Below are 11,291 nucleotides of genomic sequence, written 5' to 3'. Positions count from 1 at the left end.
TTATATTAAAAGTGGACAATATCATGTTATTGACTTTGTTATACGTGAGGGGTACAAAAAGCTTTCGAAATATATATATATATATATATATATGGTGAGTTTTGATTTTTTTTTTTAATTTAAATGATGAGATTGACAACTTATATATTTAACTTTTAAAATTAATAAAATAAAGTTAATATATAGTTAATTCGTTTTATTTACTATTTAGTAGGAAAATTTACGGTTAAAGAAAAATATCTGCATATCTCGATAAAATTTCTAATATTATATTGTTATAAAAATTATTTTAGGAATTACTCGAGACTTATAAAATAAAATAAAATAAAATAATAAATAATAATAAAATTTCCAATGTTTATTATATCTACGACCATCGAAGCAAAATTGGAACCAATTATTCCGTAATGTAATTAATCTCACACATTTTGCGATTGCGATCGTCTTTCTTTCTACGCGCACGAAGTTTCAGCAATGGTTTCGAGCGCGGGCTTCCACGATCTCTGTTTCGACATCAATCTCTGCACAGGTTTCGAACTTCGATTCTCTCGATCGCCGTCCGCCGATTTCAATCGATTCACATCCGACAGAGAAATACAGAGATCAGTGATCAAAACAGGGAAGATCCTTCCAAATCCACTCGAATTCCCATGTTTCAGAGCCTTTGTGGCGGTGTAAGTCAGAGATCTCATTTCTTCGAGCGTTAGCACGGAGTAGAGGAGATCCATCGGAAGTAGAAAGTACAATCGCCGGCACTCGAGATCTTCGTCTGGCAAAAGGCCTTGAATCCGGTGGCCGACGCTGAGATCAGCGGAATCGCAGAGGAATTTGCCGGAATGCTCGATCATTAGTTCCGCGGCCTGCACTCGCTTCGTGTAGCTCTGCAATTTTCCGTCTAAGGATAAGACCTTCGCGGCACCATTGGAGGCCATTGAAGGCGCACAAGACGCAGAATTCCCCATAGAGAGAGCGTGTTGGAGAAAGTGGATGTTGTGCCTATAATGGAATCTCTCTCGCCGCCGGTGCTTGAATTTATACATGAATACGACACACACACACACAGAAAAAAAAAGTGTGTATTATTTTAATTAAATTATAAAAGTCATATATATATTTTTTTTTTTTGGCTTTTTATTTTTATTTCGCTTTTTAAGAAATTGTTGAATTTATTTTGTAAATTAATATTAGTGAACAAAATAATAATATAACCAAAATATCACTTTATATTAGTTTAGCTATTAAAATAGGGCTCAAAATATAATACTTGTAAACTGTAACGACAAAAACAAAATTATTTATTTGATGTTATTATTATTTTTAAAGCAATGGGGGGTTGAAAATAAATTTGAGAAGATTCTGGTGCACCTAATTTGGCAGAATATTGCGATAAATTTGGTGCGGCGGAAGGGAAAGTGTCGGCAACAGAAATAATAAAATTCTTATTGTGAAATATATATATATATAATTTTTTTTTTTTTGTATAAATTTTCATTTTGGATAAATATTTTTGCTAATTTATCTACCTTCTTAACAAAAATAAAAAATAGCCCAAATAAAATTTGATTAATATACAAAATGGAGAGTCGTGTTTGTTTATCGTGATATCAGAGTCATGCCATAGACTTAGTCGTGTCAATAGATTGATAAATTCTCAAATGTCGAACGAACAAAGGACTCCAAAAGAAAAGGAGTCGAGTCTCCTCGAAGGCATAGTAAAAAAATGACCAAGACTCAAAAAAAAAAAAAAAAGTCGAGCCTTGATTAAGGAGATGCGTACTTTGTTCGAGAGGAGGTGTTGGATGATGAAAATCCCATATCGACTAATTTAATGAATGATCATAGGTTTATAATCAAATAATACTATCTCTGTTAGTATGAGGTATTTTGAGGAAGCTCAAATCAAAGCATTTATACTCAAAGTGGACAATATTATACCATTATGAAGAGTCGTGTTCATCTAATGTTTGTTAGTGAGGTGGGGTTTTAACTATTAGAAATGGTATTAGAGTTAGACACTAGGGTGTGCTAGTGAGGACTTAGGGCACCCCATAAGGGTGTGGAAACCTCTGTCCAACATACATCAAACACGGGTCGGTATGCCAACGAATACGTAAATCAGGGTATGTGGAAACCTTTCCCTAACAGACTCCAACCCGTTATAAAATTTTTTAAATATTTGGAAAAGGAGTGAGGGGTTGTGTGGTGGTGATGAAGACAGAGGACCGAAACTAATGATTGATAATGGCAAAATTTGATTCGATTTACTTGGCATTGGCAATCACCAACCAAACTCTCCATGCCACAAATTTATGTATATTTATTAATTGTGGCCATACTCACACCACCACAAACAAACAGCTGCCTTTAAACAAAAAGTCCTATACTCCACCCTGGCTTTCAAACCTGCTTTGGCTCCTTCTACTGTCTCCCACACCAAATTTGCTAATTTTCTTGTTTCTTGCTCGTTGTTCATTGTTCGTAGCCGATGGTTTTTATATATGTGATAAGAAAATGGTGGGTTTCGAGAGTGGACGACGGTTACTCTCAACAATAAAAATTATATGTTTTATTTAAATAAAGAATAAAATATCTGTTGTTTTGAATGGAACGTTGGTTTCACTGTTACAACGTGCATACTTGTGACTGTTTTCGCTCACATTTCGTACTCCACATACACAAAAGTAAGCTGTTTTGCATTAAAAAAAAAACGATCGGTTGTTATGAATCCAAATCTTAAACCTTCCTCTTTGGTTTTCACTGTTACTAACGTGTATGCTTATGACTGTTGTTGACTACATTAACCAATTTTACATTAAAAAATAAATAAGGAGGGTTTTTGCTCACATTTCCCACAAAATTGAGCCATTTTGTATTAAAAAAATAAATGATCAATTGTTGTAATTAAGTAAAATTAGATATAATTAAGTGGTTTAGTGTTAGATAAAATATTACGTGAACCACCCAATAATTGAGTCCACCTAGCCGAGAAGGTGGCGGATTTTGGAAGATATGGGAGAATGGCCAACCCATATTTAAGCTAATTAATTTTTAATTAAACATAACAAAGCACGTAATAATACTTAGCTGGATTTGCGCTTTTTATCTAATTATTTTAATAAATAGAAGGATAAATTGGTCTTTTATTATTTATTTATTTATTTAAACGGCATCGGCGTGTATTTCTTTTACCGGGTGCCATAAAAATTTACTACAGTTAGCTAGCAGTAATATAAGGTTAATAGTTTTTTTTTTTTTACCTATTTAACAAAATTTTTAATTTGTAGATTTTATACTCTACCGGCTAAGGTGAGCCATGAACCCATCGTCCGTTGTATCCTCATAAACGGACTTCGGCCACTGCAGCTTCGAAGGTTCACATGCTTCCTATTCTTCCTCCTGCAACTGGTTTGATTGATTTTCTGAAATCTCTGTAATCTTAGCGATTTGAGCTGTAATTACTCTCCTACGGATACGTGATTAAGTTTTCCGGTTTCTGGTCATAAAACAGCCAATCGGCGCGGGTATGTTTACGACACTGCTTCATCTCATCCTTGTCTCGTCTTCCATCACTTCGATGTTTTGATGCTCGAAACTGTTAGGTTTTCGTTAATTTACTGATTTTTGGAAGGTTTTCATGCGGGAAATGATGCAGGAATGGCTATTTTTATACATGGATGCTCCACTTCCAGATTTTTCTGTGAAAGGGAGGGGACCTTGTCTTTAGGCATTTCGGCTGCTTCAGCTTTGCTGCAGAGAGCGAGAGTTTACGGACATTTTGCGAGAGGTTAGTCAATTTTAGTCGTCGTCTACTTGAAGATGTAATAGTTGCCGATTGTTTATGATGAGATATTTCATTTTCATAAAACTAATAAGTTCTTGAAATCATGAAATGGTTAGTTTGCTTGTATTTTGCGTGGTATTAATTTGAATATTTCAGCTAAGTTGATTGTGTCCTGTCGTGTGTCACAATCACACTCTTTTGGGAGTAGAGCAGCGATTGTAGAACACTTGTTCTAATCCAGCGAACAAGCTAGCTATACTGAAGTTGGATTTTGCAGACAACCTTGACGTATAATTGAGTCTCAAGTCACGCTTGAAAGAAATGTTTTAAAAACGTGAGCGAGGAAGTGCGTTGGAAACAATTTAAAAGAAATTAATGTTATATGCTAAAAGCGAAGAAGCAACAACCACAGTTTTGATAGCATATAATATGAATAGGAAGAATTGATAACTAGTCACATCCTTTCTAATACATTTTGGGGTATTTTAGCTCTAGCGGATATAGATATAATTTTGGTGACATACACCCCATATTGACACAATAAGAATAGCAAAGGTTTATCTCACATGAAAGCAACTAAAAGAGGTTTGGAACAGACATGGACAATACATCCTAAACAAGCATGATCGGGACATCCGACATGCAGCCACAAATAACACGCCTTAGAGAAGCATAATCGTTGAAACCGTGCACTATTTCCTTCCAAGAAAGTTTGTTAAAAGCTCAAATTTTCTGGAGGTTTTTTTTAGAAGGTTAGATTCTATGCCTCTGTTTCTTTGTCCCAACAATCATTACTTTCACCGTTCTTATTCTGGTTAAGGCTATAAAAAGCTATAAGGATTACTGCCATATGTTGCTTTCTACTAATGCTTCTTCCCAAAATTGAATTCTTGACCACTTCCAGCCTTAAAAATGAGATGCGAATCAAGCAAATACTGGCTCTTTCTTATGAAATGCCATGGGCTACTAGAGCTTAGCATATTTTAGAGAGTTATAAATGGTGTTTCCCGCCCAAGCTGGATATAAACCATGAGAGTCAATTCAATCCTTCACCTATTGATGAATGAGAGTTAACTGATGATGCTGGTGTAATTTTATTAGACGATTAAAACCAGAACTGTTGCAAGGTTATTTCAAGTTGATTGTGATCAGTTAAGTTGATTTGCCGTAAGAGTTCATTCATTTATCATATGATTACTATATCTTCTTCTTCAGAGACAGGAACTAGTCGGCAGTTGTCAGAAAAGGAAGTTCTTGATTTCCCAAGGAAAGGATTCTTTGCCACATGGAAAGTTGTCCTCACAGTCCCTAGGGACAATAGCTCTTCAAACACAAGCAGCAGCAAGGACGATCCTACAAGTAAATCCGAGGCAAGGCAACTATCAGTCATGATTTCTTTTTTCTCCATTCCAATGAATCTTCTATATATTGTCTGCCTCTTTAGTAGAGGGTGAATGCAGTTATAGAATGCTTATTGTGATTTTATCGGTTAGAGTGAGGAACGGAGGATTTCTTATTTGGGTGTGGAAACCTCTTCCTAGCATATGCATTTAATCGTGAGGCTGATGACAATACGCAAAGGGCCAAAAGCAGACAATATCTATTAGCGGTGGGCTTGGGCTGTTATAAATGGTATCATAGCTAGACAACGGGCGGTGTGCTAGGCCCCAAGGAAGGTACATTGTGAGATCCCACATCAGTTGGAGAGGGGAACAAAGCATTCCTTATAAGGGTGTGGAAACCTCTCAATAGTAGATGCGTTTTAAAACCGTGAGGCTTGTTGGATGATGAAAGTCCCGCATCGGCTAATTTAGGGAATGATCATGGGTTTATAAACAAATAATACACTCTCCATTGGTATGAGGCCTTTTGGGGAAGCCCAAAGCAAAGCCATGAGAGCTTATGCTCAAAGTGGACAATATCATACCATTGTGGAGAGTCGTGTTCGTCTAACATAGTATCAGAGCTATGCCCTAAACTTAGTCGTGCCAATAGATTGGTAAATTCTCAAATGTCGAACAAAAGACTCCAAAAAGAAAAAGGAGTCAAGCCTCCTCGAAGGTACGGATCCAAAAAGAAAAAGAGTATCAGAGTCATGCCCTAAATTTAGTCGTACCAATAGATTGGTAAATCCTCAAATGTCAAACAAAGGACTCCAAAAAGAAAAAGGAGTCGAGCCTCGATTAAGGGGAGCTGGGGAGCCGTGCTTTGTTCGAGGGGAGGTGTTGGATGATGAAAGTCCCACATCGGCTAATTTAGGGAATGATCATGAGTTTATAAACAAAGAATACACTCTCCATTGGTATGAGGCCTTTTAGGGAAGCCCAAAGCAAAGCCATGAGAACTTATGCTCAAAGTGGACAATATCATACCATTGTGGGGAGTCGTGTTCGTCTAACAAGGTTGACGGCGATACATAACTGGCCAAAGTGGACAATATCCATTAGCGATAGGTTTGGAGTGTTACAAATGTTATCAGAGCCAAACACTAGGCGGTGTGTCAACAAGGACGCTGGCCCCCAAGAGTGGTGGATTGTGAGATCCCACATCGGTTGGAGAGGAGAACGAAGCATTCCTTGTAATGTGGAAACCTCTCCTTAGTAGATGTGTTTCAAAACCGTGAGACTGACTGCGATACATAACAGGTCAAAGTGAGCGGTGGACTGGTAAATTAATCTCTTTTTCAAATGTTTGCATTAATCATTGAGGATTATCGGTGAACACAAATAAGATCTGTTTCACTTTATTGTTTCTCCTGCAGCAAACACCTTTTGGCTACACGAGGAAGGATGTTTTATTAATTGGTTTGGGTGTCACAGTTCTTGGGTTTGGACTGAAAGTGGATTAGAGGTTAGATATTTCACTTTCCCTTTAATAACTGATTGTTCCTCCCGCAAGCAATCATTGGTTTCTGGCTATTTGTTCATACTACAAGCTGAGGAGAACGGGTTTTTATATTCATTTCCACAATTACCCTTAGCATTTTACCTTTTGTTCTGCAGTTTGCGGGGTATGATCCTATGCAGGCAGGTAACGTTGTTCAACTTGTTCTGGTTTTGGGTTTAACGCTTGGATGGATTTCCACGTACATGTTCAGAGTTTCAAGCAAGGATATGACATATGCTCAACAACTACGTGACTACGAAGACAAAGTCATGCAGGTAAGGACCACTCCCTTCTCGAAATCATGGTCATGTTTGAGAGTAATTTAAATCACGCTTGAAAAAAAGTGTGGAATGTTTTTGACCTTATCAATGTCCCTATCAATTTGACGGTAGAAACGCCTTGAGAGCCTTACCGAAGCAGAGCTAATGACATTGCTTGAACAAGTCGACGAAGAAAAGAGCCAATCAACTAGCGAAAAATAGGTTAAACGAAATTTGGGGCCTTCGAGGAGGGTTGACTCCTTTTCTTTTGGAGGCCTTTGTTCGACATTTGAGGATTTACCAATCTATTGACATGACTAAGTTTAGGAGTAGCTCTGGTACCGTGTTAAATAAACACGACTCTCCACAATCGTATGATATTGTCCATTAAGCTCTCATGGTTTGATTTGAGCTTCTTCAAAAGGCCTCAAACCAATAGAGGGTATTTTTTTGATTATAAATCCATGGATATTCCCTAAATGAGAGTCGTAAGAATAATTGATAAGAAGCATTATTTATTCATGAAAATATCGGTTAATTTCAAACTACATTTTTTTGAATTATTACGTCATAACTGGGGCGAGAAATGTGGGTACGCGGGATATACCGACAAAACCGAATTCCGATCCGACAAAGGATTGGATACGGCTTCTTAGCTTTACAGAACGACATGTCGTCGGCAAGTACTAAATAATCGTAATAAACAAAATTTGGGGGAATCCCCGACTACCCCCAAGGCCGAAAACCGCCAACTTTGCGCAGATTCTTCTCTCCACCGTTAAATTAGGGCTGGCGGGATTGCAGTTTGATTCAGTTTCGTATTTGAAAAATGGGGAGGAGAGGCAAGCAGAGGAAGTTCGAATTCGAGGACGACGAAGACGAACTTCAGGGTGTGAAACCCGGGGATTTGAATTCTGCCAACTCGGTGAGCAGTGATGATGAGGCCAATGAAGATCTTAGCCTCAATGTTGTCGAGAAGGCTTTGCAATTGCGCGCTGGAATGTTGGTTATTGATGCAGGCAATAATAAGGATGGTAACTGTGAACAAGATGGTAATGGCGATATTGTTGCCATTGGTGCTATTGAATTGTTTTCATCGTCGTTGGAGGATGCTGATGCCGAAGCCGGAACTAGCGGAGCCAGCGGTGATGGCATCACCGCTGCTTCTGAGGGGCGCGAACTGGAAAGTGAGAAGACAGTGAAACAGAGGAAGACGAATGTTAAGAATCTGGGAACTGAAGAGAGCAATGTGAGTATTTTACTACTTTCGCTTTCATTTCTTTTTGATAGAAAGCAAAAATATAACTCTAGTTTCAAAGTATAAACCATCTTATATTTCGAGCAAGATATTATAACCTTTCCTGTAATCTGATGAAAAGATCGTGGGGTATGTCTACTAGAGCTTTGTATTTCTCATTGTCTTGTTGTTTCCTTTCATTTTAGATGGTTGTCACAGAAGGAGAGAAGTTCGAAACGACTGGAATGATAGATCAAGGGGTTTCGGTGGAATCAAACTCTACTGAGACAACTGATAATAACGTTTTCAGGAAGCTTCTCGTGAGTCCCTTTAACTGATCTGAACTACCATTATGGAAAAATTAGTGTTTGTGGATGCATAGTGTTGTATCTCTCATATATTGTTCTACCAGCGTGGTCCAAGATATTTTGATCCTCCGGAAAGCTGGGGAACATGTTATACTTGTGGCGAGGAAGGTCATAATGCAGTGAATTGCTCATCAGCTAAACGAAAGAGATCATGTTTTGTCTGTAGAAGTGTGGAGCACAATGCAAGGAGTTGCTCGAAGGTCGGGAATAAATATTTTTAATATCTTCGTCGTCTCTGAGTTTGCAATTCCTATTATAATCTAGAGACTGCTATATGTTGATTGGCTTTCCTATGTGAGTGGTTATTAACCCAATCTATACCAATCGGCCTGAGTGTCGCACGGTGTTGGAGTGTTGCCTTTTAAAATGTTCTCTTGTTTCTTGCTCATTTGGATATATTGAAAATTGAAAGCCTGCTCCTTACTAGGCACGGGACTGCTATATTTGCAAGAAAGGTGGGCATCATGCAAAAGACTGTCCAGAGAAGCACATGGATGTTTCTTCAAGCTTAAAATTATGTTTAAAATGTAGAAATTCTGGTCATGATATGTTTTCTTGTCAGAATCTTTATCCAGATGACGATCTTAAGGTCTTCTTCTACTTCATATTGTAGTGTACTTTCTTGGTTCTTTCCAGAAATTATTTTGCACGCCGTATCGTTTTTCTCGACTTGACTTGTAAAACATTTTTTTTTCAGAATATACAATGCTACGTTTGCAAGAAATTTGGTCATTTATGTTGCGTGGATTCCACCAGCGACACTACAATAGTTTCCTGCTATAAATGTGGGCAGACTGGACATACTGGTCTGGTAAGTCATCTATGCATCCGACTGTATACAATATTCACATGATACTCATATCACCTTTCATTCTCTTGAGACGTCTATGCCTTACTTTTATATGCAACTGTCTACTTGATTCGCTTTCACACCAGTTGGCAGTATCCATCCAAAATTCTTAGCTTCAGTTCTGAGTTTTGCTGATTCTTGAGCATTGAAAAGTTTTAGATTCCTGGACTTATTTAACGACGGCGTATATTCTTATGCTGATCGAATAGTTGGGTTTGATGAGAGGCTAACATTTGTTTGTAATCATAGAGTTCAATATTTAGTGAGTCAACTTGTGAGGAAGTAGGTGAGGATCAATAATAACGGGGTCTAAAACGTTGCTTTCACTTAGCATTGCTAGACGCCTCATTACTCATTAGGATACTTGAACCTTGTGGACAAGAGAGCTCGTTCCTTTTAGATTGAAATTCCTTGCTTCTAAGTTTATTGCACATGGATGGTTAATTTTTTTGTTCTGTGTATCTGAATCTACAGTCATGTTCAAGATTACGTGGTGCTGTATCACCCAGCACATGCTATAGATGTCGTGAAGAAGGGCATTTTGCCCGTGAGTGCACGAGTACCACCAAGGTAGATAAAAGAGCTTGCAACTGGTTTGATTTATTAGCGAAAAATTAGGTGGAGAAGGTGTTCATTTTGTTATGCATTTACTTATATTTCCTGTCAAAATGTGATTCTAATCTTACACTTCATGGAGCTTGCTCAGGTCGGCAAGAGGAGTCGTCGGTTATCAAATCCGAAATCAATGTCACAAATAGAAGAAACTAACCATATGGGGTCAAAATCTGCACCTCATGATCTTGCAAAGGCTCATAATAATGAGAAAAAGATAAACCATGAAGATAAAACACTGACTAGCCTAGAAAGTCAGGACAAAGGGTCGCTGGGTATCAAATGATCCAGGTCCTGGTACCTTCTTTAATGGCACGTTCATGAGAAATGACTGGAATTCTCCTGTTACACCATCTCGGTGGGGCCACTATGCAAGCCTTCAGTCATTCACAGACAGGCATGCATTACATCCAGGGACTCCAATGTCGTTATGACCTGTATGGCTCCTCGGAACGGATACTCGGCGTCGGCGTCGAGATTTGGTGGCTTTAGCAAGGAAGGAAGGAGGAAAAACTACGGCTGGTGGTGGTAGAAGGTGTTACTTGATTTGAATGATTGGTAGCTGTTGGAAAACAGTACTGCTCAAAGATTTGTTCTTTTGGTTAGTGGTTCCAAAGCAGAGTCTGAGGTCATTGCAAGTTAACTGCTTCATTTGTGATCGTACCAAATTTAACTTTTCGTTTAGTTTACATGATTCCCTGTAGCAGGTTTCTTCATTTGCAGATTGTAGCATACGATTTGAATGTCAAGAAAAGCTCATACATTCTTCTCAATTTGAGCGTATTATCTCGTTCAAGAGATCAGAGATTTGCATACTCCAATCTACATTGTGTTAGAACCAAAGCTTTATATATATCGTCGATGTTTTTTTAACTTATGTCTACCACTCGAAAGGGAGAAAAATAAAAACTATGTTTTAATTTGTTATCGGAGCAAGAAAAAGACGTATTAAGACTTTTAGATATTTCCTTTATTGCAGCCGTCATCAGGTTTCCATTTGAGTACCATATTGTATCGATGAACTTACCACAACTATAAAGTTCAAATTCGGGTATTAAGCTTTAACCGCTTAATTTATACTTCAAAAAAATCTAAATAAATAAATTAGTATTTTGTTTATTTCATGTATTTTGAAAATGTGTTTTTATTTACAAACAAATTTGAAGAACTCCCATAATTTATTATATTTGAAGTAAGTTATTGTAGAAAAGATGTGCAAAATGGTACGAATACTTCGGTGTACTCTATAATTCATCATCATGTTTCGTTTCTATAAAGAGACCTCTTCTTCTATATT

General features: G+C 37.7%; 2 protein-coding genes and 1 pseudogene across 3 annotated transcripts; 2 read left to right on the top strand and 1 right to left on the bottom strand.

The window, feature by feature from the left end:
• Positions 1–452: 452 nt before the first annotated feature.
• Positions 453–962, bottom strand: LOC111485040. Its single transcript, XM_023131727.1, has one exon. It carries the CDS (start codon positions 960–962, stop codon positions 453–455), a length of 510 nt encoding a protein of 169 aa, XP_022987495.1.
• A 2,338-nt stretch (positions 963–3,300) lies between these two features.
• Positions 3,301–7,607, top strand: LOC111485723 (annotated as a pseudogene).
• A 124-nt stretch (positions 7,608–7,731) lies between these two features.
• On the top strand, positions 7,732–10,775 carry LOC111485720 (zinc finger CCHC domain-containing protein 7-like). Of its 2 annotated transcripts, XM_023132727.1 has the most exons (7): positions 7,732–8,176; positions 8,371–8,484; positions 8,577–8,732; positions 8,960–9,121; positions 9,230–9,343; positions 9,857–9,952; positions 10,089–10,775. In XM_023132727.1, exons 1-7 carry the CDS (start codon positions 7,757–7,759, stop codon positions 10,278–10,280), a joined length of 1,254 nt encoding a protein of 417 aa, XP_022988495.1. In that variant the 5' UTR covers positions 7,732–7,756; the 3' UTR covers positions 10,281–10,775. The 2 variants fall into 2 exon arrangements, with proteins under 2 accessions (XP_022988495.1, XP_022988496.1); XM_023132728.1 differs by lacking the exon at positions 8,960–9,121.
• Positions 10,776–11,291: the final 516 nt, after the last annotated feature.

This window comes from Cucurbita maxima, unplaced genomic scaffold (assembly GCF_002738345.1).
Source record: "Cucurbita maxima cultivar Rimu unplaced genomic scaffold, Cmax_1.0 Cma_Scf00010, whole genome shotgun sequence".
Taxonomy (NCBI): domain Eukaryota; kingdom Viridiplantae; phylum Streptophyta; class Magnoliopsida; order Cucurbitales; family Cucurbitaceae; genus Cucurbita; species Cucurbita maxima.
The sequence above is the reverse complement of the archived record's forward strand: the minus strand, read 5'-3'. Positions and strand labels throughout refer to the sequence as shown.